Below are 26,159 nucleotides of genomic sequence, written 5' to 3'. Positions count from 1 at the left end.
AAGACAAATGAATCTATGAGATCACTATAAGAAATAGTATGGAAAGGAGAAAAAGGCCCAGAATAGAGCTTTGAAGCATACCTGGACTTGAAGGATATAACCTGGATAGAATTACATGAGAAATAATGAGGGTGGGGGAGTACAAAGGAATGTATTATCAGATCTCAATCTCAAACCAGGCCTTCAAAAAAATGTTTAAGCAATTATTAAAATGATACGATATTAGCTTAAAAAAACAGGCAAAAGACGAACACTAAAGAACCTGAGGGTCAAAGAAAGGAAATGATTTGGCTGAGGTATTTGGTTTAAATAATTTGTGAACCTAGAGTCCTTAGGCTCTAAAATCAATACCACAAATGACTTGTGAAGTGATTTTTAAGGCAGCAGAGTACAATGGGAAATATAGCATATTTGAACTCAGAGAACTTGGGTTCATATTTTGCTCTGCTAATTACTACATTGTTTGTTCCTGAGAAAGTTATGCAATCTCTCTGGGGCTCAATATCCTTATCTGTAAATTAAGGGGACTGGGTAGATGGCCTCTGAGAATTCTTTTAGCTTTAAATCTGTGATCCTATGGCCACTAAATTCTAGGATCTTAGAAAAAAATTCTCAGAGGTAGTCTTGTTCCTCTTGGACACACTCAGGGGATCTTGAGCACTATAAGATTTGCCAAACTCCACCTCCCCAATTCCCTTATAAATCTGTCCTCCCATAGAGTAATCTCTAGCCCGGATTCCAGATTTTTTCACCAACCAGTTCTGGTCAGCAGAGGTCCCCACAGGAGCAGTTATTAGCAGCAGGTCAGATTCTTCAGAATTGTTAAGCAGCTGGAGTTTCTGGCAGCCCTCCCATGATCCCTATTTCTTAGGCTGTGAAGAAGTGGGGTGGAGGTAGACAATGTAAAGTCCATAGGGAGAAGGTAGTGGCAAATCACTCTAGTATCTTTGCCAAAAAAATTCCAAATAGGGTCATGAAGAGTCAGGTACAACTGCAACAAACAAACAAATTATCCTTCTGATAATGCTACAAACAGCATGACGGAGATGTCTTGGGTAAGAATTTAAGTTTTCTTGAACACAACTAGGAAGTTTTACAACCCTTCCTTGCAAGTGTTCAAAACAGACCCTTTTAGAGGCAGCTAGGTGTCTCAGTGACTGGACTGGAGATTGCCTTGCTATGTGAGGAAGTCAGTTTACTACTCTACAGGACAACAAATTTACTAAGGTCTTGGGGAAGTGGGGTGGGACAAATTGTTGTAGTGCTCAAGACCCCATGGGTGTGTCCAAAAGGGGCATAACGATTTCCAGAAAACTTCTAAAAGATCTCTCTCTGTCTTTGCCTCTCTTTCCCTCTCTCTTTCTCTAACAGTAAAACAAAGATGAGAAAATCGTAATGCCCACCTCCCATGAGGATCAAATGAGATAATATATATATATATATATATATATATATATATATATATATATAAAGTGCTTTGCAATCTTAGAGCTTTATGTAAATGCTAGCTATTATTATTACTCTTATAGATGAATTGAACATAAATATTCCTCAGACTTGCCAAGTTCAGTTTCATGCTTAAGAATTTGTAATCAAGAGCACACATGCTGTTAGGTGGGATCAGTACATGGCTGTTCAGGGAAATCTGCCTTCTTCTGGGGCCACTTTTCTCTTGCCAGTCAGTAGTTTTATTTCCATTTTAATTTTCAGAGAGTTGGCCTCCCAGGAACAGCTTCTCGCTTGGAATCTGCGACTCTGTTGTGTGTTTATGCACTAAGCTTGCATGTAATTGACAAATTTAAATTCTGGTCATATTTCATTTATTACACCAACTCGGGAAAAATCCTGGGCGAAAACCTAATTACAGCGAAAGTGCCATGAGGTAATTGCTGTGAAGGAACTCCTCCAGCAGCCAGGCTGCATATTTCATCCACCCATAAGATGATTATGCTGACAAGGTTTTGAAAAATAATAAAATCTGTTTAATAAAAAAGAAACAAAATACCAGCATTTTCACACACAAAGTATTAAAACATCCTTCATTTTAGACAGATTCTAAGTCATTTGATTTTTATTCAAATAATGATTCATGGTCAGGTTAGTTATTTTATCGAGGACCAAAATATCATTATCCTTCATACAGATGGCATTCTGAAAGTCTCTGGCCTTTTTCCATTTAGACCAGCAATGTATCTGCTCCTCATTTGTCCACTACCTCCCTAGTCTATTCCACAGTCAAAAACAAAACAAAGCAAAGCAAAACAAAACAAAACAACAACAACAACAAAAACAGATTCAACCTTAAAAGAAGCATTGAGAATAAGGCGATAGATGTTTTCTTGATTGGTTGAAGCTCCTATCCATTCTCCAGGTGTATAAAACAAAGCAAGAATATCTCTGTGCTCACAATCCTGTTAAATTATTTCTAGGATAAGAAGATTTTTTCAAAATCTAAGCCAAAACCTATGTCCCATATATAGTATTCATGCATGCATATGAGCATCCATCATCCACTCATTAATTAGATAAAAATTCATCATCTGCATACCATGTGCTATGGGTGATACAAAGTTGAATGACAAGACCCTTGCTATTTTTTTTTTTACATCATTCCAAACAAACCTAGCCGCTCTGGAAGACTTTCATTTTTGGAATCTCAGAATTAGCTTTATATATGTACACAGCATTATATAATAAAAGTAGACTTGGAAGCTGGAAGTCGGAATTCTAGTCCTGGCTCTATCACTAACTAGCTATTTGGTTATTCGCTTGTCTCATTGTATTCTTCTGTAAAACAAGAGGGCTGAGCTAGATGATCTTTTAGGTCCTAGATTGCTCTGAAAATCTGATTCCATGAGTCATAAAAACACTTCAAATGATATGTATATACATATGTTTGAATATATATGCACACATATGTTTATGTACATGCACATGGGTATAGGCAAAAAATAGACCAAGGGAAATATTTAAATATAGAAATATATTTTTGTTGTTTTCAGAATTTTCAGTCATGTCCAAATCTTTGTGTTCCCATTTGAGGTTTTCTTGGCAAAGATACTAGCTTGGTTTTCCATTTAGATCTCCAGCTCATTTTATAGATGAGGAAACTGAGACAAACAAGGTAAAATGATTTGCCCAGGGCCACACAGCTAGCAATGTCTGAGGCAAGATTTGAAAGTAGGTTTTTCCTGACGCCAGGCCCAGTGCTCTATCCACTGCACCAGCTAGCTGACCTGTGGAAATATAATTTATGTGTGTATATATTTATACATACCTATATATGTGTACTAAAAAAAACAGAAAAAACAAAATCATTTAAATGTGAACAACTGATGTACACATATCTTGCCTTCCACTTCAGAACATGTTGATATTAATGGAATCAGGAAAAACACATGATTGCTAGGGTGCCAGGAAAAGGCTTCAAATCAAATCAGTTTCCCTTTAATTAGGTGAACTTTTTTTTTATGAATTCAAGCATATTTCTCTCTAAACTAGAAGTTCTTTACCCAAGGTCTGTGAACACTTAAAAATGTATTTAAATAATTGTATTTTAGTAGAATTATTTTCCTCTGAAATTATATGCTTTTTATATATTAAAAACATTACTCTGAAAAGGGGTCATGGGTTTTATCAGACTGTCAATGGAATTTATGACCCAGAAAGATAAAGAAGCTCCAATCGAGACCCTACCTACTTTTAGCCCTAGCTTTAATCATTCCAAATAGGTTTCATTTCAGTTCTGAATGAAGAGTTTATGGGTTCTAGAAGAGGTAGGATTAACAAGTAGTCCTCAGCTAAGAGATTTTTCGAGTTTAAAAAGGAGGAGAAATAGAGTTGGTATTAATTAATGAATAGGAGTCAATTATATTCAAATAATAGTAAACATTAGGAAACCTATGAAATAGTATAAGTAAGGACAAGACTAAAAGACATATTATAACAACACCAACATCTATTCATGTTCTCTAAATCAACATTTTCCTGGAGAAAATTAGTGACACTTTCCAAAATGCACTTTTTTATGTTTCATTTAATAAACTGTCAGGATGAGAGGGATGTAATATCAGCCTCAAAGCTCAATATTTTAAAGTCAAGGGAAAATATGTTGTAGTTTTAGAGAGCGAATGATAGAATTAGGAACATATTTTATTCTGAGGCAGAAAGAAAGAAATTTTCTGATTGGTGAACTGATAGTTATAAACACAGCATTGTGGAATGTAAATCTTACCGAGGAAGAAAGATATTTTCCAAAGAGAAAGTCACTGAGGAAATGGAGGTTACAGTGACAGTTAGAAAGCATTAACCTACTCCTCAAGCTGAGTCTACAACCTAGCTTACTTTTGAGTTACAGGAGGGAAAGAGAGAGGGAAAAAGGACACTTCTGTTTTGCCAAAGGATGATAGATTACTTATAATCAATTGTTTTAATTTGAACCTCTGGATCTAGAAATTGAAGTTATGTTGGATGGAACTGTCCAGGTACTGAACCCGAATGCATCATGTGCCGCTCCTCCTATTTTTGGTGAGATGGGTTTTGTTAGCACCAGATGTTTTCAAACTGCAGATAACATTTCAAAGTGTGTCTGTTGGGATGGGGTGGGGTAGGGTGGAGAGAAGTGATATAGAATGGTGCATATTTTCCTCCCCCCCAGGGGCCATATCATTTTAGGGGACAATGATCAGTTTTTAGATCTTTTACCAATTATTTCTTTCATAATTTTAAGAAATATTTTTTCCCTGAAGAAGCAACCAACTGTTTTCAACATAAAATGTTTTTAAAGAAGAAAATCAAGTGAAGATTACAATTTTGAAGTATGTTGTTCTTCACTCTGGGGCTGGGATCAAAATTTTGATGATGATATTGAAATCTTAATTTCTCTGGCTAGAAAGAAGACATTGGCCAGAAACATGAATCTCCATTCTTCCCAGCAGCAGATCTGTGGCACGTGCAGCAGCACAGGTAATGAGAAAAACACATGCTTCTGTTGTTATGTCCCAGACTGTTAAATATGAAAAAAAATTCTTCTAATTGTTCGCTTCCATAAAGGGTATTTTCAAAAAGGGAGTTTATGTTCAGTCAGGAAACAAGTCTGTCTCTGAGGCTTCCAAAAGTCTGCACTTTTAATTGGTAATGAGCAGACAGATGATGTAAATGAGAGCTCTGAGAGTCAGTGAAAGAAGAAGAAGAATTTACCCCAATTTGTTTTCCTGGAAACGAATGTTTCATGTCAAGAATGTGTAATAAAAACAACAAAGGCATTCCCATACCGCACCATAAACAGCTTAATTACCTTGTTGCTTCACAACAGATTTGCCCTTTATGGGAGAATTTACCAGCTCTTTAATCCCTCTTATTTGATTAACATTAGAATCAATGCTTACAACCTGTGTGGATGTCAGCAACACACTGAATTTGCAAAGATAATGGAAGATGGATTTTAGAGCATCATATGTTAGAGATATATTCTAAGGACAGCAGAGTATCTTTTAAGGCTCTCCTTTCTTGGAGGGAAAAAATGTTCATTCGATTTCAAAGCAAAAAGGGGCACTGGAAACTATGTAATTTAACCTATTCATTTTACACAAGAGAAAAGTGAGGTCCAAAGAAGTTAATTGTATATTGGACTTAAGAGTTGGGAAAGATCTTAGTTTGAATTCTACTTTTGACATGTAGTAACTGTGCGGTTCTGGGAAAGTCTCTTAATTAACTAGGCCTGTTTTTTCAGCTTTAAATAGTAATCTTTCCTTTCTTTCTTTCTTTCTTTCTTTCTTTCTTTCTTTCTTTCTTTCTTTCTTTCTTTCTTTCTTTCTTTCTTTCTTTCTTTCTTTCTTCTCTCTTTCTTCCTCTCTCATCTAGATATCTATGTCTACATAATTATAGATAGATGTAATATAGATACTTATGTATCTCTATCTCTATCTTTATATCTTTATATAGTTCCTATTTTACAGAGTTATTGGAAGTGTTTTATAAACCTAAAGTGCTATGGAAATATAGTTGATAATAATAAAGATCACACAAATAAAAAATAGATGCAGGATTTGAATTGTTGTGCTTTGATGGCAGAGTGTATTAGTTTTGCTGTAAAACCTTACTTGAAAATATAGTTATTTAAATGTCCATCTGTTTAAATGTGTTATCTCCCAGTAGAATTTCAGCTCCTTGAGGATAGGGGCTGCCTTCATTTTGTCTTTATATCACTTAGCTAACACAGTATATTTTTGCATAATAAATGTTTGTTGAATAGAATTGGAAGGGGCCAGAAGTTACCATCCTTCCCCCTGATATTTTTAGAAAAAAAACCCTAAATGATCTAAATATGTACAACATTCAGAGAACATCATTATGTTCAAACATATACTTGTTCACAGGGAACAACATTCTCTCTCCAAAAAAAAAGGCATGTTTTCACTTTCAAAAACTGTCCCATTTGAACAACACCTTATTTTTCATATCCTCCATTATGGTCATGTCTTGTTGTACCCAAATTTTAATACCTAACCCAGGTTCATGGCCGGAGGAAGAATCACACTGACAATGCAATATGCAAGAAGAGGCTCATTCTTTATTAGCAATAATAGCTAGGGTCGCTAGGCAGAGAGGAGTGCCTGAACGACCCCTTGGAATTCTCAGCCAAGAGTTTATATAGAAATGTTTGGGGAAGGGGGTTGGTACATACATAATTATCAAGATAGTGTCAGGGACAGGTGGTCAGGAAGCATCTGGGGAGGGGGGATTTCAGGGACAGGGGTCTGGAAGCATTTGGCAAACATACATTAAATAGGCAAATATTGTTAAGCAGGCAAACATAGACAAACATTCCTCAAGAAGGTTAATATCCATCAGATAAGATAGCTTCAGTTTTAGGTTTATGATAGGGAGAGATAAGGAAGACTGTGCTGGGAAACCTTGGGGGCTGGGGGTAGCTTGTCCAGGCCAGAAATAGTTCAGTAGACTGCCAGACTGATTTTTAAATCCAACAGTCTCAATGATTATAATGGTGTCAGTAAAACATTTAAGAAATGATCATCCATTTGCATATATATGGCAAAAGGAGAAAGATTCTACCTACTAAGTGATAACTTTACAAAATACCTTAAAGATTTGCAAACTACTATATATGTAAATGTATATATATATGTATATATATATACATACACACGTACAAAAAATCTCACTTGATATTTGTAAAATAGTAAAGTCATAACGTATGAATATATGATAATATTCCATGTACTTCTCTCAAGAATCATGTGACTAGGCTCCTTGGGAGAAGGAATCATTTTTCCTAAATCTTTTGTTCTTTCTAGCTCCTACAATAGTTCCAGACACACAATAGTTACTCAGTTAATATTTATTTATTGGTGGAAAGGGACAGTGGATGTTTGGAAAACTGATCAGCAAAGTATAAAATTCTTTTCTTAAACCTTTACTTTCTGTCTTAGAATCAATACGGTGTATTAGTTCCAGGGCCGAAGAGCAATAAAGACTAGGCAATGGGGGTCGAGTGGCTTCCCCAGGGTCATATGGCTGAGAAGTGTCTGAGGTCAGATTTGAACCTAGGACCTCCAATCTCTAGACCTGGCTCTCAACCCACTGAGCCACCCAGCTGCCCCCAAAGTATAAAATTCTTTAGGCCCACTTTAGTGTCAGTGTGGTACAAGGGAATTGGAGTCAGAGGAGTTGGATTTGAATCCCAGTTATTTACTACCTTGCGTGACCTTGAGAAATTGCATAGCCTCTTTTGGTCTCCTAAGTAAAAACATAGGTTAAACTAGATGATAATTAAATTTCCTACTAGTTTTTTTAACACTTACCTGTTGTCTTAGAGAAAGAAAAGCATTAAGGGCTAGGGAATTGGGGTTAATTGCCTTGCCCAGAGACACATAGCTAGTGAATATCAAGCTGGTTTTGAACTCAGGTTTTCCTGACTCTAAGCCTGGATCTCTCCCTGTCTACTGAGTCATCTAGCTGCCCTGCTTTTTCTGTCTTTTTTCTCCTCCTCCTCCTCTCCTACTAAGTCTAAGTCCTATGTTTTCCATGTAAAGAAGTGGCATGATATGGAGTTGAGGAAAGAATGCTAGCCTAAGTAGCAAAAAAGTCCAGATCTAGGCACCTCAATAGCATAATGGAGAAAGCACTAGACAAGGAATAAAGAAGATGAGTTCAAATCCTGCCTCAGCTACTTACAAGCTAGCTGTGTGACTCTGAACAAGTCATTAGATTTCCTTCAGCCTTAGTTTCCTCATTTGTAAAATGGAGGTAATGATGCATCCACCTCATACGGTTGTTGTGAGGATCAAATAAGATATTTACAAAATGCATTTTAAACTTTAAAGAACTATATAAATGCTGGTTATTATTATTTCATTGACCTAGGCATCAGTTTCCTAGTGTACCAAATAAGATGTTTGCTAGAATGTGATGAGAGAGAGAAAAAAGAGGGAGGAGAGAGAGAAAGTGACAGAGAAAGAGAGATGGGGAAAGAAAGAAAGGGAGGGAGAGGGAGGGGAATAAAGGAAGGAGAGGTGGGGGAAGAGACAGAGACAGAGAGTCAGAGAGAGTAGGAAGAGGATGAGGGAGGGAGGGAGGGAAGAGGGGAGGGAAAAGGAGAGAGACTTAAGAACTCCCACACTCAGTTTCAGACAATGGGCAGTATGGGAGCTTGTTTTGTTTGACTATGCATATTTGTTATAAGGGATTATTTTTAAATTGGGGCTAGTGGTAAGTAGAAGAGGAACAAAATTCTTAGAAGTCTTTAACCACGTATAAAATTCTCAGAGTTCATGTTCTGCACAAATCCTATTATTGCACAATATCAAAGCTGAAAGGGATCTCCGAGAGCACTCTGAAACCATTTTTATATATAAATTTTATTTAAGTTTTGAATATTTTATTTTCCCAATTACATGCAACAATAACCTTCAAAAATGTTTTCTGAAACTATAATATCCAAACTCTCTCTCTCTCTCTCTCTCTCTCTCTCTCTCTCTCTCTCTCTCTTTCCCCCTCTTCCCATCCTTGAGATAGTAAGCAATTTGGTCTGGGTTATACCTATATTTTATTGTAAAACATACTTCCATATTTGTCATTGTTTTAGAGAATACTCATATAAAAAACCAAAACCCTAAAATAAAAACACAAATTACCTTCCGTCTTGGAATCAGTGCTACGTATTGGTTCCAAGGCAGAAGAGTAGTAAGGGCTAGGCAATGGGGGTTAAGTGACTTGCCACATCAGGCCACATCACTAGGAAGTGTCTGAGGTCAAATTTGAACCCAGGACCTCCCATCTCTGAGTCTGACTCTCCATCCACTGAACCACCCAGCTGCTTCCCATAGGTAAATTAAAGTGAAAAATAATGTACTTTGGTTTGCATTCTGACTCCAACAGTAGTTTCTGTGGAGGTCGATAGTATTCTTTGTCATAAGTCCTTTAGAAATGTCCCAGATCATTGTGCTGAGAGTAGGGAAGTCTCTCTAATTTGATCTTAGCACAATATTGGTATTTTTTATCAGATTTTTATCAGAGAAATTTGCTGTAAATTCCCCCTGCAGTTTGTTGTTTCTCTTCTAATCCTGGTTCCACAGGTTTTGAAATTATCATTTTTAAGGGGGAAAAATATCTTAAATTTAAAACCTGCCTCATTACCAGCCCTATACTCCATTTTTACCTATTCTGTTAGGTTTTATCTGATATTCCCTGTTCTTGTCCCTCAAGACAAAAAAGTGAAAAGAGACCATGCAATCTCAGTTCTGCAGAGACTTATGTACTAATTAGGAAAATAAATGAATCAGATATGAAAAATGCTGTTAAGTGGAGGAGGGGGGTGCAGCTAGATGGCACAGTGGATAAAGCACCAGGTCTAGAGTCAGAGAAATCTTTTTTTCAAATTTATCCTCACACATTAGCTATATGACCATGAACAAGTCACTTAACTCTGTTTGCCTCAGTTTCTATAATGTGAGCTGGAGAAGGAAATGGCAACCCACACCAGTATCTCTGCCAAGAAAACTCTCAAAAGGGTCATGAGTTCATAGACTGAAATGACTTAGCAATAACACACATAATACACATGTGCATACATATACATATATGTAAGTACGCAATGCACTTGTATAAATGCACATATATCTGTTAAGTTGGAAATAACACAGAACTACTAAAATGGTCAGAAAAACCAAGTCTTTAATCAGGAAAGAGATAGGTGCAGGAAAGAGATAGGTGCAGTAATCAGCGGCTATCACAGAGCTCAGCACCAAAAACTATGCACTGTGCTAGATGATTTCTCCAAAGAGTGACAGAACTTGGGGGTCTTTCACACCCTCTGGAGAACTTGGTACAGCAAGCATGCATAGATGAACTGCAAGCAAGCAGCAAAGGGTAGTAGCCAGCAGCTGGAGGACCAGGGAGTGGTCAACTGTAATGAATACAAAAGGAAAGAGTCAAGCCAAGAGTTGGGATTCTGGAGAGAGGACTTTAAAACAATGGGAGAAGCTACTAAGACAAATAAGAACTCAACATTTGACTGTGTCTACTAATCCCACCCAAACTGGGGTCCCCAAAAACTTTAAGGTCTATAGTTCAGTCCAAAACAGGTATGCTTGGTACTTGAGTTCTCGAGGGGCAGGGGCAAACTTGGGGTCTTCAGATTTCAAGTTGACATACCCAAGAGTGTATGTTCATATATTTATCAACACCTATGAATACAAACTCATCCATATATGAATACACACTCATTCATTTACACGCATAATTTTCCTCACACCTCTAGGAGGAAGGTGCTATTATCAACCCCATTTTATAGATAAGGAAACCAATTCCCAGAACAGTTAAGTGACTTGCACTCAGATCTTCCCAACTGAAAGTCCCTCCCTCTAAGCATTGCACTTTCTTGCTTTAAGTTATTTTCCCAGGCAAAAGGGCTGGATAGTCCTGTCCTTGTAGCAATCTCACAGGAGCATTGGGATGAAAGCTGATTCCTTGCCTTGGCACTTCACTACTTTGGAAGCTGCAGGGATTTTGTCGGAAGAGACCAGAAAACTGACACTCTCTCCTCTTGTCTCTGATACTCAAAGATGCACTCACTAGAAAAAGCCACTTGGCGCAAGTTTTTAGACTACAAAGCCCAGCATGCATTGGGGAGAGTGAGCGACCAATCAGAAATTCTCAGGCCGTCCTGGATCCGGACTTGCTCGGACGAGGTTTGTTCAGTTCTCCCCTCAGCGTGGGGCGGGGCAGCAGGTGGTGGCTTTCCCTGAGTGGTGGAGGTGGGGTTTAGTGGGAAACGTCGGGGAAGTGGGGTCCGGTCCTGGGGGCGGGAATTGATTCTTTTGGGGTTCAGATTATCTGGAGAAAGCGTAAGCAAATTTCCCAGATTTTTCTTTCCTGATGGCTTCCTTTTGTGCCGGGACGTGCTCCGTGGGCGGGCCTGTGTGGCCAGGGCGGGGCTCTGCCTTTAGTCATCTGGTCCCGCAGTTCCACGTTCTCTCTCCTCCACACACCTGCTCCCTTTCCCGCTGACACCAGTTTATCAAATTCCTCGTCCTTTGGATTAACCTTCTGGACTCCTATACCCCTAGGTTTTAGAAAGCGCTTTTTCTCACAACTTTATCGTGAGGTATTTATTGTGAGGTAGAGCGAGTAAAGTTCATTTATAGGTTATAATTTTGAGAAACCGATAAGTAAAGTCAATTGGCCACAGCCCAATTATTACTAAATGTCAGAACTATTACTTATCAGATCTTCTTGACTATGGTTTGTTTTGTTTTTTAGTTTCTTCCATTCTTGACCTGTGGTGGAACTTCTGGTGTGGAAATTACCTCCACCCATGGAGATAAACAACTCAGTTAATTTGTAGCTTTATTTGCCCTGGGGTCTAGGAAAGGATGTTTCTGAGGAAGTACTTGAACCCAGATTACAAGACTGGAGAGTTTACCAGAGGCTATGCAAATCCTGAAATAGCTAACAACTAATTTAGATTTGATCTAGTAAGAATCATCTAGTTCTGAAAAGTACCTGCCTCAACACTTAAATGCTTAGTGACTAAAGGGAATAAAAGAGAGAAACCGATGCTAGAAGCTGGAAAGGAGGGAGTTAATTGTTTCAAATCAAGAATAGGATTATGTGTCAAATGGATTAGATTCCCGACTGATTTTTAATTAAATATCATTTCCTTTGTTATATATACATTTTATCCTTCCATAGGCTTCAGTACACATCGGATGTGCAAATCTCATTGCTGTCTGCACTAACTGCCCTACAGAGTTGAGGAAGTGTTTTCTTCAAGTGCCAGGTGCTATATAAATATAAACTATTGTTAACCAAATTCTCTGGACTGTTCCCAGATATAGGTAGAGAATTTAGCTGGCCTTTTGTGGCCTAGCCTGGTATCAAAGCATGAGACTACACACTTTCATCTCACTGTCCTCAGTTCTGATTAAAGTGTATTCAAAAGTGGGAGAGAAATAAACCTGTAATGGACCCCAGGGGAATTTTTCCTCTCCAGCCCATTTTCTCTCTCTGAAGCTAATTTTCCTTATGTGTTCTTCAAATTGTATGATAGGATGGTTAATGGAAAATATATTTGGGCTGGGAATTAGATCTAAGTTCTATTCTAAAGTGGCACTAATTAATATCGAGCAAAACACTTAATTATTTTTGACTCTGTTTCTTCATCTGAATTAATGTCAATTATATAATAGCACTTTTAAAACATCTTTTCTCACAGCCAACCTATGAATAGGTAGTACAGATAGTAGTAGTATTCACAAAGAGATTCTGAGAGCTTATGACCTTGGTTATACAAATATAAAAGGAAGATCCAGAATTCAAACTCAGGTCAGCTGACTATTAAGTCTACTTCTATTATCTCATCTTATCTCAAAAATAAAAGTGTTGGAGTTATATAATCTCTGAGAGGCCCATTTGGTGCTTTCATACTGTGAGCATCTGTAATAATTTTTCTGATCTAGTATGCAACAGAGGTAAATTGACTGTTAGTCCTCTGTTGGTTTTTAAGGATCCATTAGTGTGAATACTTTTTTAAAATAGTGCTGTAAAAACCCAACAATTAATTTCTTTTCAGATATACTTTGACTTGAAAATTGTGTTCTTATAAACAGTGGACTATATATTATATATGCTCAGGAAGACTACTTCTGAGAGAGGCAGAAGATAAAAACACCAATTTTTTTGTACTATAAATTTGTTTATTTTCACTATTTCAAGTAACAATCTTGGACAAGAAGCCTGAAACTGCTCCTTTTGCTCTTAATGAAAATATTTTCCAGCAGAGAAGATAAGACTATGTCTTGTACTTTAAAAAATATTTATTCCTGGGGGCAGCTGCGTAGCTCAATGGATTGAGAGCCAGGCCTAGAGACAGTAGGTCCTGGGTTCAAATCAGGCCTCAGACACTTCCTAGCTGTGTGACCCAGGGCAAGTTACTTGAAGACCATTCCCTATCCCTTACCTCTCTTCTGTCTTAGAACCAAAACAGGTATTGATTCTGAGATGGAAGGTAAGGGCTTAAAAATAAATGAATAGAAATTTATTCCACATAACTAAGGATAGTGTTTGTACATAGTAGGCATTTTTTGAATGCCTGCCAAATAATTTCACTTGAAATTTTTATATTTTATATTTATATTTACCAATTTTATATTTATCTGTTATGTTTATATTTGATAAATTAATTAGTATAATTATATTTATGTTATAACAATGGTTATATTATGAATAATATAATACATAATGATCTTAACAGTGAAATTAATAAAATATTTATTATATTACTGGATTTTTTGCAGTTAAAACATTTACAAATCTATAAATTATGCTCCAAAATGGAAAATACTAGATTAAATATAATTGAGCCATTCATTATATGAATAAAGTCTTTTTTCCATGCTACTCAGAATTATAGCATTCAACTATAATAGGTAATAGTTTATAATAGCATTAGGTGTTTATATCATTAGTATCTTAAATCAAAACTATTATTTTTAATTTTTACATTATGTTTCCATTGTAAGAGCCCCATCTTGTGGCGATAGTTTGATTTAGAAAGAACTTCATTAATAGCTTTTATTGAACGCTTCTCTCTTCTCCCAGGTGCCAATACCAGAAAACTAGATAGCTATATTTGATTCTTTTCTCTTCTTTACTTCCATTATCTCATTGATCATCAAATCTTGTCAATCCTTCCTCTACCTTTTCCTTCATACTGCCACTAGCCTAGTTGAGACCCTTATTTCCTTTTGCGTAGACTATCTGAAATGGTCTCCCAATTGCACTTTGCCTTTGATCTCTACTTTCCCGGCAATTTTTCACATAGCTACTAAAATAAATGTATAGATAGGACCATTTCACTGCCATATTAAATCCATTAGTGACTGTTCTTTAATTTCATCTTGCCCTTTCCCACTTGTGTATCCACACAAGCCTGGAATATTCTCAGGGCTATACTGAAGCCAGCTCTAAACATTGTGAGCATTTGTATTTCAGGAATCAATAGTAGCTACAAAGACAATTTATTGCTTTGTTGATTGTCTAGACTTAAGTTTTAATAATGTAGATTTACCGTAAAAGTGTGTGTATACATTTTCTCCTCGGAGAGCCTAACTATTAAACATCTTCCAGCACACTTCTGAATATACCTATAGTATCTTGCCTGTTGGAATTTGTCATTCCTTTTATGGCTCAACCCAGAAACCATTCTTCTAGCAACCTTCCCTTGACCTCTTATTGAAAGTGATTTCTCCTTTCTCAAATTTTCTTAGAGCACATTGCCCCAATTTTTAATTTTCCCTTAGTAATTCTACTCTGTATTGTATTTATTTGGGTATTTCTTTTTTAAGTAGTAGATTTTTAGCTCTTAAAATTCAAAAGATCATGCCATTTTTCATCTTGGTATTCCCCCATATATGAATGCCTTTCACAGAATAGATGGTTAATAAATGTTTGCTGAATTGGATAACCTATCTGTGGTAGGTATTTTGACCTGGAAAAAAATACACAAAAAGATGAAATATATCAGCTTCTAACCACATAATAGATGTTGCATCAGTTTTTTCACTTAGATTTCAAAGAAAAACCAAAAATTTGGTTCTAAGTTTAAAAATTAAATTTTATTGATATCTTTTGTTTTTATAGCATCTTCATTTGTGAATACATCTCTTCTTTCCTCAACCTAGAGAGCCATCTCTTTTAACAAATATTTTTAAAAGATTAAAAAAAGCCAGTTGGACAAAATTAACCAGCATATTAACCATATTTGATAATATATACAGTATTCCATACCAATAAACCCTGCCAGTACTAATACCATAGTTGCCTTATATAGTCCTGAAAAAATGTAAGGAGGTACCAGTTTTCATTTCTTCTTTAGGACCAGGTTTGATCATTATAATTGGACAGTATTCAATTTTATTTTTGTTACTCATTCCATTTACATTGCTACTATTGTACATTCTAAATAAGTTCATATATCTTCCCATATTTACCTGAATTCTTTGTCATTTCTTAGTGTATTATTCTATTACATAAATACACGTAGTTATAAATATATCTTTACATATTCCACAATTTCTTGGCCGATTATCCAATTAATGGGAAACTGCTCTAAAAAGATGTAGTATTAATATAGTGAAAATGAACATTTTCCAAAAATAACTTTGTAGTATTTTTTATCAGTTTTTGTTTTATTTTTCAGTGAAATGTTTAAGAATAATATTGCTAACCAGCAGTTGAGCCTGAAAGCTCTAATTAAAAATGTGGAGAAAATGTCTTCAGATCTGAAGAAGATGGATGGTAGGTATTTAATCCCTGGAAGTTAAATTGTTTGCATATTATTGTTATTTAAAGAAGAAGAGAACCAGTGTGTAGCTCTGTTCTGCTTAATTAACTTATTCCCCTTTCCTACCATTGACAATTGAGTTTTGGGGTTAGAAAGTATGCTTTTTTTTGTGGCTAACACAGTGCCACAAATGAAATCATGCCAAATTAATCATGTGATCACTAAATTTTAGAACTGAAAGGACACTAAGATATATGATATTTGCCTTAAAGTTAGGGGTCTGAGTTCTAATCCTGTATTGGCCACTAAATAGATTATAACCTTGTCACTTAAACCTGAACTTTACCTTCTTCATCTTAAGAGACCAAATGCTAAGACTCTATTCATTTTTAATATTCTGTCATTCTCTTTTATTAGTTATATATTCTCATCTCACATAATAGAACTGTTTATTAAAATGTCTATACAAAATTTTAGTAGATCAGATTTTATACTTATCAGGTTAGCTAGATTAAGACAAAACTTACATTAAAGTACTTCTTTTGGTAATTCTAAATATTATTCTTGCCCTACTTTTTCTAAATTAAGATTCATATAAACCTGGTTCCCCCTACCCCCAAACTCTTACTTCCCATCTTGGAGTCAATACTGTGTATTGTCTCCAAGGTAGAAGAGTAGTAAGTGCTAGGCAATGGGGGTCAAGTGACTTGCCAAGGGTGTGTCTAAGGCCAGATTTGAACCTAGGACCTCCCATCTCTAGGCCTGGCACTCAATCCACTGAACCACCAAGCTGCCCCCTAACCTGGTTTTCTTAAGAGTTTCCCAACCAGAGCCTAAAGCAGGAGAGGCTGAACAAATACCTAGCCAGAACATCCAGAAAAAAGACAATGAGCTCTGGTTTTCAACAGGAACAAGATTTAACCTTGATGCAGTGGAGTTGCACTCCAGAATTGAAGGAGGAGACAGGAACTTTCTCCATTACATCCAGGAATTCAAGATGGGGGAGAACTTGAAACTAAATTAAAGTCTCAATCTAGAAACTGAAACTGAAGATATGAATAAATAGAAGGAAAGTGATATAATTATGAAATACTATGGATTAAGAAAATTGCAAGCTAAAACCCTAGAAGAAGAAAGCAACTCTGTAATAATTGCAACTAGAGTCTCAGAACAAAGAATAGACTGGTCACAAGAACTCCAAGAATGGATGGAAGAGATGAAGCAAGAATTGAAACAAGAAATAAAGAATGAAATTAGAGCATTCAGAAAGAAAAAAAAGAACAGAAAATCTTACCAAAGAAGTGGACACTCTGAAAAATATAATGGGGCAATCAGAACTCAACAATTCAATAAGACAACAAAAAATATTTGAGCAAAGTCTAAAAATTGAAAAATTAGAAGAACAAATGAAGTATCTACTAACAAAAACAACTGACCTAGAAAATGGATCAAGGAAAGATAATTTAAGGATCATTGATTCTTAAATATATTTCTTAACTATATTTCAAGAAATTGTAAAGCTACCCAGAACTTTTAGAACCAGATCGTAAAATAAAAATATAAAGAATTCATAGGTCACCTCCAGAAAGAAACCTGAAGTTGGATACACCCAGAAATGTCACAGCCAAAATCCAAAACTGCCTAATCAAAGAAAAAATATTGCAAGGAGCCAGGAAAAAAGAGATCAAATACCTCACCTCAGCACCACACAAGATTATGCAGCCATTAATTTTATGAAAAGAAAAACTTGTAATGCAATATACCAAAAAGCCAAATAAAAAGATTTGCACCCAAGAGAAATAAAATTTGGTATAAACATACAGGGCAAAAAATGAGTATTTAATAGAATAGAGGATTTTCAAGTATTCCTATTAAGAAAATCAGAGTTGGGCAAATTTTTCAAAACACAAACATAGGAGATGGATACTTAGAAGGGTAAATTCATTTGAGTAGAATAAATGATCAATTTTATTTATTTTTTAAATTTTAACTTACTAATGAGGGAGAAAAGACATTCAGAATCCTCTTATTTCCAAGGAACAAATTTAGAGAATGGATGTGGTTTTACTAAATTTTTGTTTGTTTGTTTACTATAAGAATTAAGAGATGAAAAGTTAATATCCTAGAGAAGAACTGAGAAAGAAGAGGGTATATTTTAAAATAATTTTTATAATATTTCTTATATTAATTTATACATACAAATTATTAATTAATTGAAATAATTTTATATTCATATGAAATTTTATGTAAATAAAAATTAATTTTAAATAATTTTTAAAATTAATGTATCAATCATATATGATATATGATTGATATACTGTATTGATAAAATATAAAATATAATTTTTATAAATATTTATTATAAATGGGGTATGTAAATATATATATATAATCATGGAGGGTACAGAAATTTCATGTATCTTTCTAGTCTTATTTGAGCCAGGTCAAATAACATAGAACATATTGCAAGCTTTAGTGTTGAGAAATTTTATAAACAAAAGGGGATAATTAAGAATTGAGCTGGTTAGAAAATAGTCACAAGCAAAATAAAATTCATTTACAAAGATCTAGGTATAATAGAAAAAAATTTTAAATCTTAAGAAAAGATGAGACTTATCTGATTTAGATGAATATAGGAAAAGCAAAGGAGTGAGATTAGAAAACTACAATTATAGGTTGCTAGTCTTGATCTTATTCCCTTTCACCACTTTTTTTTTTTTTTTTGGTTAACAGAATAGAAGATAGTACCGATAGGATGGAAGAGGAAATATAATTAACAGGCATAACTTTGTGAATGTAATAGATTCATAAAATTGAGGAAGATAATAAAATGATGAAAGCAAAACCTAACTGCATTTTTTTTTTGTGGTATTTCCCCCCCAATTACATGTAATAACAATTTTTGATATACATTTTCTGAAATTATAAGATCCAAATTGCCCTCCTCCCTGCTTCCCACTGATGGTATTATTGATCTGAATTCTCCATGTTTTATGAAACACCTAACTTCTATGTTAGTCATTAACAATGTATTTTTTAAATAAATATAGTTGAAACAGATTCTCACAAAAATAAAATGCAATAGAAGAGAAGAATTCTTATGCTTCCGAGTGAATTTTGTTCAAAAAGCAGAATTGATAACTATGATGTCAACCAGAAGAATAGTAAAATTAGGAATAAGTTAAAAAAGATAAATAGGAAAACTGCATTATATTTAATATATAATATGCTTTATATTATAGATAGGGAATGAAATAGCAAAAATATTAAGTATTTGTTCACTAAATAATAGTTTCTAAATTTAAAGGAAAGGAAAATCTAACTGTAAAGAGAAGGAAAATAATTAAAAGAATATCTAAAGCAAAGAGGAAACCAAATCATCACTATTCATAGATGATATGATGGTTTACTAAGCTAATCCTTTTGTGTACATCAAAAATTTTTGTGTTTACAGCCAGTCTCTTAATCTTGATTCTTACACTTAATAATCAGCCAAAAATTAATTCTAGAAATTAACAGCTTCAGCAATGTAGCAGGATGTATAGTAAACCCATAAGACTAGTGAGATTTTCTGTGAATTACTAATACAAACTAACCTGAGGAGACAGGGGAAAAAAAGCAATTCAAGATAACTATTGAATATATAAAATAAATGGGACCCAACCTGCCTTTCACTGTACACTTAAGGCTTTATTGAATGCAACTACAAAACGCTTTGCTAAAATAAAGGAGAGCTTCAATTTTTCATGATTGGGTCATTTAGCTGAAATGACAATGCTACTAAATTAATGTGCATATTTAATGTCATACCAATCAAAATAGCAGGGGGTTACTTTAGAACTAGAAAAAATAAGAAAACTCATATGGCAAGATAAAAAGATAATCTCAAGAGAAATAATAAAAAGGTAAGAGAAAGATAAAATGAACAATTTTGATTACTTTAAATTGAAATGCTTTTGCACAAGCTAAGTAAATGCAGTTAGAGTTATAAGGAAAGCATTTGGGAGTAATCTTAACAGAAAATTTCTTTGAGAAAAGACTAATATCCAAGATATATAGAGAATTGGAATATATGTTTAAGAATAAGAGCCATCTTTCAATAAATAAAAGGTCAAAAGATATGAAAAAGTTCTTAAATGAAGAAATGAAAATAGTTAATACCTCATAAGAATACTACAAATAACTAATAGGAAAAAAAGAAAATTAAAACAACTTTGAGATCCTTATTCCCATTAATGAGATTGATAAAAATTAGAAAGAAGGGCGATTGTCAGATGGATTGTGGCAGAAAAAATATGCTAATGCATTTTGGTAAAGCTCTGAATTGGTTTTGCTCTTCTAGAAAAGTTTAAAACTATTTCCAAAAAGTCACTGAACTATATGTACCATTTGACCTAGCAGTACCAATATTAAAGACTATATCCTAAGGAGATCAAAGATAAAGGAAAAGGAGATATTAGGAGATACTTATAACATTCTTTCTTTCTTTTTTCTTTCTATTTTTCTTTTCTTATATCTTTTTTTAAACAAAGATAGAATAGGTGTCTACTAATTGGAGAATATCTGAGTGAACTATAGTATATGCAATAGAATATTATTCTGCCATAAAAAATTTGTGAACATAATGGATTCTGAGAAACCTTGAAAGACTTATTTAAATTAACCCAGTATTAAATAAGCAAGACATCAACAAGATAATTTCCAAAATGAAAACAACAATAATAATTTGAAGAAACAAAACTTTTTTTTAAACCTTTACCTTCAGTCTTGGAGTCAATACTGTGTATTGGTTCCAAGGCAGAAGAGTGGTAAGGGCTACCAATGGGGGTCAAGTGACTTGCCCAGGGTCACATGGCTGGGAAGTGTCTGAGGCCAGATTTGAGAAACAAAACTTTTAAAAGCTTTTGGATTCTGTTCAAAGTAATGAAGAATAATGACTTTAAAAAAGCTGATAATGAAAACATGCCTCTCACCTCTTGTCATAGAGGTAAAGGATGTGATTTGCATCTTCAGACTTTTACTAGAATATGCATACTTGTTATAAGGGAAATTTTCCACATGAATTAATAGGGAAGCAGTAGTTTAGTGGATGGATGATAAATAGGCATACAATGAAAGAGCACCCATCAAACTTATTTTAATGCAAAAGGGAAAAAACTCAGATGGGGACACACATAGCACTTTTATTAGTGCTTTGTTAAGTGTAAAATACATATGCAGATGTGCGTATATATGTATGAAAATATGTATATGCACACATATGTGTATTATGTATACATATATTGAACAAACTACTACCAATTTCACTCTTTTATACAATCCTTTTGTTTTTTCTTATATTGAAATGTTTGTGTTTGTTGGTAATTATTTACAGTAAATTCTTCAATCTGAATTTTAAAATGGATATTAAGGACAATAGCAATATGATTAATGACTTAAGCAATCTTTTTTTTTTTCTATACAGAGCTCACCAATTTACTTCTCTGTGACCTTATTTTGCATTTTAGTCACCCTGTGAAGACAGAAGTTATAGCAGAAGTAGAAGAAAACAACACTGTTTCTGAAGAGTTTAAAATGTCAGATAATTTAGAGTTAGTTCCTATTTTGAGTAATAATATCTGACATATTAAAAGACAACAATTTTTCATTTGTTTCCAGATTATTATATTTATATGTTTTATTGTTAAATTAAATAATTAAAGATGTTAAAACATTTATTAAATAACATTTTAAATGAAACTAATTTGAAAAATAATTTTTCATTATTTAGTAGTGCTTTCCTTTTCAACTTTTCGTTTGGTTAATTTCAACTGATACATTTTTTAAAATAGAAGCTAGATCAATAAATGACATGAAATTGTCAATGGGACAAAAAATTTGATCCTTTATGGACCTATTGCATTTACTGTTTTTCACTTTTAGTAATGATGTCCAAACTTCCATGTATCCCCAAATTCACCTGACAAACATTGTTCCTACCCAGTTAATTTGAATCCTGCAGTACATTGGACAGAATGGTGGATTTGAGGTTTAAAAACCTTGATTCTGACACTTTGCTATATATACTGTCTTTGTGGCATTTGAGAAGACATTTCACCATGCTGGGCCTCACTTTTCTCATCTGCAAAATAAGAGAACTGTTGTATGTGATCTCCAATGTTCTTTCAAACCATACTCTTATGCTCTGTTGGTATCATTATAGATATTAGTAGTGGAGGAGTAACACCAAAGGTCTAGATAAATAGACAAGTTCAGTTCACACATTAAACCCAGAGACAGCCAAAAGTTCATTGACTGGAGTTCTGTAGCCTATCTCTACAGTAAACAGCCTCTGTAATGACTCCCATTTTGAGAAACTCATTTAGTGTGTTTTCTTGAACCATAAAATCTTTGCATTAATGAGTTAAATATTATTGTATATCAGTTACTGTACATTCATATCACTTGAGAAAGTATACTTAGTATCAGTCAAGACAAAAGGTAAAGATTTGTTTTTTTAAATACTTTTTAGAATTAGAAGATACATTAGAAACCATATTGTCCAATATCCTTATTTTACAATAGAGAAGCCACAATTCTTTCATCGATGTCTTTGCCCAAACAAGAGTCAGTATGATATTCAATGATTCATTCATTTAATGAGCATTTATTAAGCTACTGTTGTGTATAAGATGTTTTTCTACATATTAGGAATACGAAGACAAATATTACTTTGGTGGAATCTTTATTCATTTTTCAAAAAGTTTATGTAGTGTTGGAATTAATTATTTTTAAATGTTTTATAGAATATAAAGCCATCTGGTCCTGGGATTTATTTTTCCTTTGGAAGTTCATTTGTACCTTGTTCAATTTCTTTTTTCCAAAAAATAGGGTTAAGTTTTCTATATCCTATTTTATTAATTTGGGCAATCATGTTTTTATCAATATTCATCTATTTTATATAGATTGTCAGATTTATTATCAAATGGTTGGTCAAAATAACTCCTTTTTTCCTCCATTGGTTATGGATTTATCTTTTTTATTTTTTATATTTTGATTTGATTTTCTTCTTTCTATTTTTAAAATTAGCTAGTAAAATTTTTTTCAATCCCCCACCTACTGAAAATCCTACTTTTATTCATTTAAAAAACAAAACAGGGGCAGCTGGGTAGCTCAGTGGATTGAGAATCAGGCCTAGAGACAGGAGGTCCTAGGTTCAAATCCAGCCTCAGACACTTCCCAGCTGTGTGACCCTGAGCAAGTCACTTGACCCCCATTGCCCACCCTTACCATTCTTCCACCAAGGAGCCAATACACAGAAGTTAAGAATTTAAAAAACAAAAGAAAACAATGGTTTTGTTAATCACTGCTTTGATTTCCCTGCTTTCTTCTTAAATATAGGATGTGGGGAGGTTAACTTGTTGATTTACTTGTTATTTTTTTAAGTTGCATGCTGAACTTGTTAATCTGCTCTTTCTTTCTTTTCCTGATAAGAGTTTAGAGATGTCATTTTCGCCTTAGTAAATATTTTGAATGCATCCCATAAATTTTAGTATTTTGTATCATTGTTGTCATTTCTTTAATTAAATTATATTGATTGCTTTAGCAATTTTTTCTTTGATCTATGCATTGTTGGGTGGGGGGAAGTAGGGAGGAAGAGGAAGGTAGAGGAAGGGAAAGGAAGGTAGCATCCCCAGCTCCAGCAGCGGAAAATTGACCAGAGCCCTTCAGGGCTCAAATAAAAGATCTGAGAGCAACTTTAGGGTTTAGAATAGGTAGGTTTTATTTAAATCAGAAAGGGGAAGGTCTAGGAAAAACTAGGAGGTAGAAAGGGGAAAAGGCACCAAGAGAGAGATCAGGATCCAAGAGCCTCCAGGCTCAAGAGAGGAGCAAGAGAGACTACAAGGTAGAGAGAAAAGGCACCAGGCTTTCTCTTTTATACTTTCTCCAACACCTCCAGGTGTCAGGGGAAGTTGTAGCAGAGAGCTCTAGGAGTTGTAGTCTTCCAGCACTTACAACAATTCCAAATGACACAGCACTCTTCAGGATTAATTAAGTTATTTAGTTTACAACTAATTTTTAACCTTTTCTAGAGGCCTTTTCTTTAGTATTACTTTTGATGCATTATGATTGATAAAAAATGCATTTAATATTTCTGCTTCCCTATATTTCTTTCTGAGGTTTTATGATCCAATCAATGGCCATGCCAGTGCATGTGTAAGTCTGTAATGCACATGTGCATGAGTATGAGTTCTATACACAGCTGAAAAATAAGTATACTCCTTTCTATTTCCATTCAATATTCTCCATTGAGCTATCATAACTAATTTTTCTAAAACTGTATTCAGAGACTTAATGTCTTTTTGTCTGTTTGTTTTTTAGATTTATTAAAGTCTTAGAGTGGTTAAATTGAGATTTACCATTATATATTATCACCATTTCTTTGTGTAGCTAATTTAACATTTCCTTTAAGAATTTAGATCCTAGAAAATAATAAATGTTGAAAGGGTTGTAGCAAAATTGGAACACTAATACATTGCTGGTGGAATTGTGAATTAATCCAGTCATTCTCAAGGGCAATTTGTAATTATGCCCAAAAGTTGTTTTTTTTTTTCTTAAGGCAGTTCATTTCTTTTTTTTAAATCAAGTTTATTTATTTGTTTAATTAATTTATAATATTTTTCCATGGTTACATGAGTCATGTCCTTTCCCTCCCCACTTCCCACCCCCCTCCCCATAGCCAATGAGCAACTCCACTGGGTTTTACATGTATCATTGATCGAGACCTATTTCCATATTACTAATATTTGCAATAGAGTGATCATAGATCTATATCCCCAATCATATTCCCTTTGAACCATGTGATTAAGCAGTTGTTTTTATTCTATGTTTCTGCTCCCACAGTTCTTTCTCTGGATGTGGATAGTGCTCTTTTTCATAAGTCCCTCAGAATTGTCCTAGATCATTGCATTGCTGCTGGTACAGAAGTCCATTACATTCAATTGTGCCACAGTGTATCAGACTCTGTGTACAACATTCTCCTGGTTCTGCTCCTTTCACTCTGCATCAATTCCTGGAGGTCATTCCAGTTCACATGTAATCCCTGCAGTTCATCATTCCTTTTAGCACAATACTATTTATCACCAACAGATACCACAATTTGTTCAGCCATTCCTCAATCAAAGGACATCCCCTCATTTTCCAATTTTTTGCCCCCACAAAGAGCACAGCTATGAATATTTTTGAATAAGTCTTTTTCCTTATTATCTCTTTGGGGCATAAACCCAGCAGTGGCATGGCTGGATCAAAGGGTAGGCAATCTTTTAAATCCCTTAGGACATAGTTCCAAATTGCCTTCCAGAATGGTTGGATCAATTCACCACTCCACCAGCAATGCATGGTGTCCCAATTTTGCCACATCCTCTTCAACATTTATTACTTTCCTTTTCTATCATGTTAGCCAATCTGCTAGGTATGAGGTGGTACCTCAGAGTTGTTTTGATTTGCATTTCTCTAATTATAAGAGATTTAGAACACTTTTTCATGTGCTTATTGATAGTCCACAAGGCTTTAAAAGAATGCCTTCCCTTTGATCCATCCATTCCACTGCTGGGCTTGTACCCCAAAGAGATAATAAGGAAAATATTTATTCAAAGAAATTTATAGTTGTGTTCTTTGTGGTGGCAAAAAAAATGGAAAATGAAGGGTTGTCCATCAATTGGGGGAATGGCTGAACAAATTGTGGTATCTGATGGTGATGGAATACCGTTCTTCTGAAAGGAATGATGAACTGCAGGAATTCCATGTGAACTGGAATGACCTCCAGGAATTGATGCAGAGCAAAAGGAGCAGAACCAGAAGAACATTATACACAGAGACTGATACACTGTGGTACAATCAGATGTAACGGACTTCTCTACTAGCAGCAATGCAATGAACCAGGACAACTCTGAGGGACTTATGAAAAAGAACACTATCCACATCCAGAGAAAGAATTGTGGGAGTAGTAACATAGAAAAAAAACAACTGCTTGATCACATAATTCAATGGGGATATGATTGGACTTTTGGTGTTAAAAGATCACTCTATTACAAATATGAATAATATGGAAATATATTTTGAAGAATGATACATGTATAATCCAGTGGAATTGCTTGTCAGCTTTAGGATTGGGGATGGAAGAGGTGTGGGAAAAATCATGAATCATGTAACCATAAATCATGAAAAATATTCTAAATTTATTAATTAAATTTTTAAATGTTTTTAGGGTTCTGGAGACTTGGGAAGGAGTAATGTTCAGAACAATAATAATTTTTGTTGATTAGTTATTTCAGGCATGTCCTTCTCTTAATGATCCCATTTGGGCTTTTCTTGG

At 34.5% G+C, this 26,159-nt stretch overlaps 1 protein-coding gene across 1 annotated transcript; it reads left to right on the top strand.

The window, feature by feature from the left end:
• Positions 1-1,037: 1,037 nt before the first annotated feature.
• Positions 1,038-21,427, top strand: C2H5orf58 (chromosome 2 C5orf58 homolog). The gene is made up of 4 exons (XM_044659839.1): positions 1,038-1,055; positions 4,892-4,965; positions 15,722-15,819; positions 21,270-21,427. Exons 1-4 carry the CDS (start codon positions 1,038-1,040, stop codon positions 21,425-21,427), a joined length of 348 nt encoding a protein of 115 aa, XP_044515774.1.
• The last annotated feature ends 4,732 nt before the right edge of the window (positions 21,428-26,159 follow it).

The sequence above is a fragment of the Gracilinanus agilis genome, chromosome 2, assembly GCF_016433145.1.
Source record: "Gracilinanus agilis isolate LMUSP501 chromosome 2, AgileGrace, whole genome shotgun sequence".
NCBI classification, from domain to species: domain Eukaryota; kingdom Metazoa; phylum Chordata; class Mammalia; order Didelphimorphia; family Didelphidae; genus Gracilinanus; species Gracilinanus agilis.
The sequence above is the reverse complement of the archived record's forward strand: the minus strand, read 5'-3'. Positions and strand labels throughout refer to the sequence as shown.

Excerpts from the sequence above, each read along its gene's own strand:
- C2H5orf58 (XM_044659839.1), top strand. Across the intron at positions 4,966-15,721 it reads TGGCACGTGCAGCAGCACAG|TGAAATGTTTAAGAATAATA; the intron begins GTAATGAGAAAA and ends TTTATTTTTCAG. Across the intron at positions 15,820-21,269 it reads AGATCTGAAGAAGATGGATG|AGCTCACCAATTTACTTCTC; the intron begins GTAGGTATTTAA and ends TTTTCTATACAG.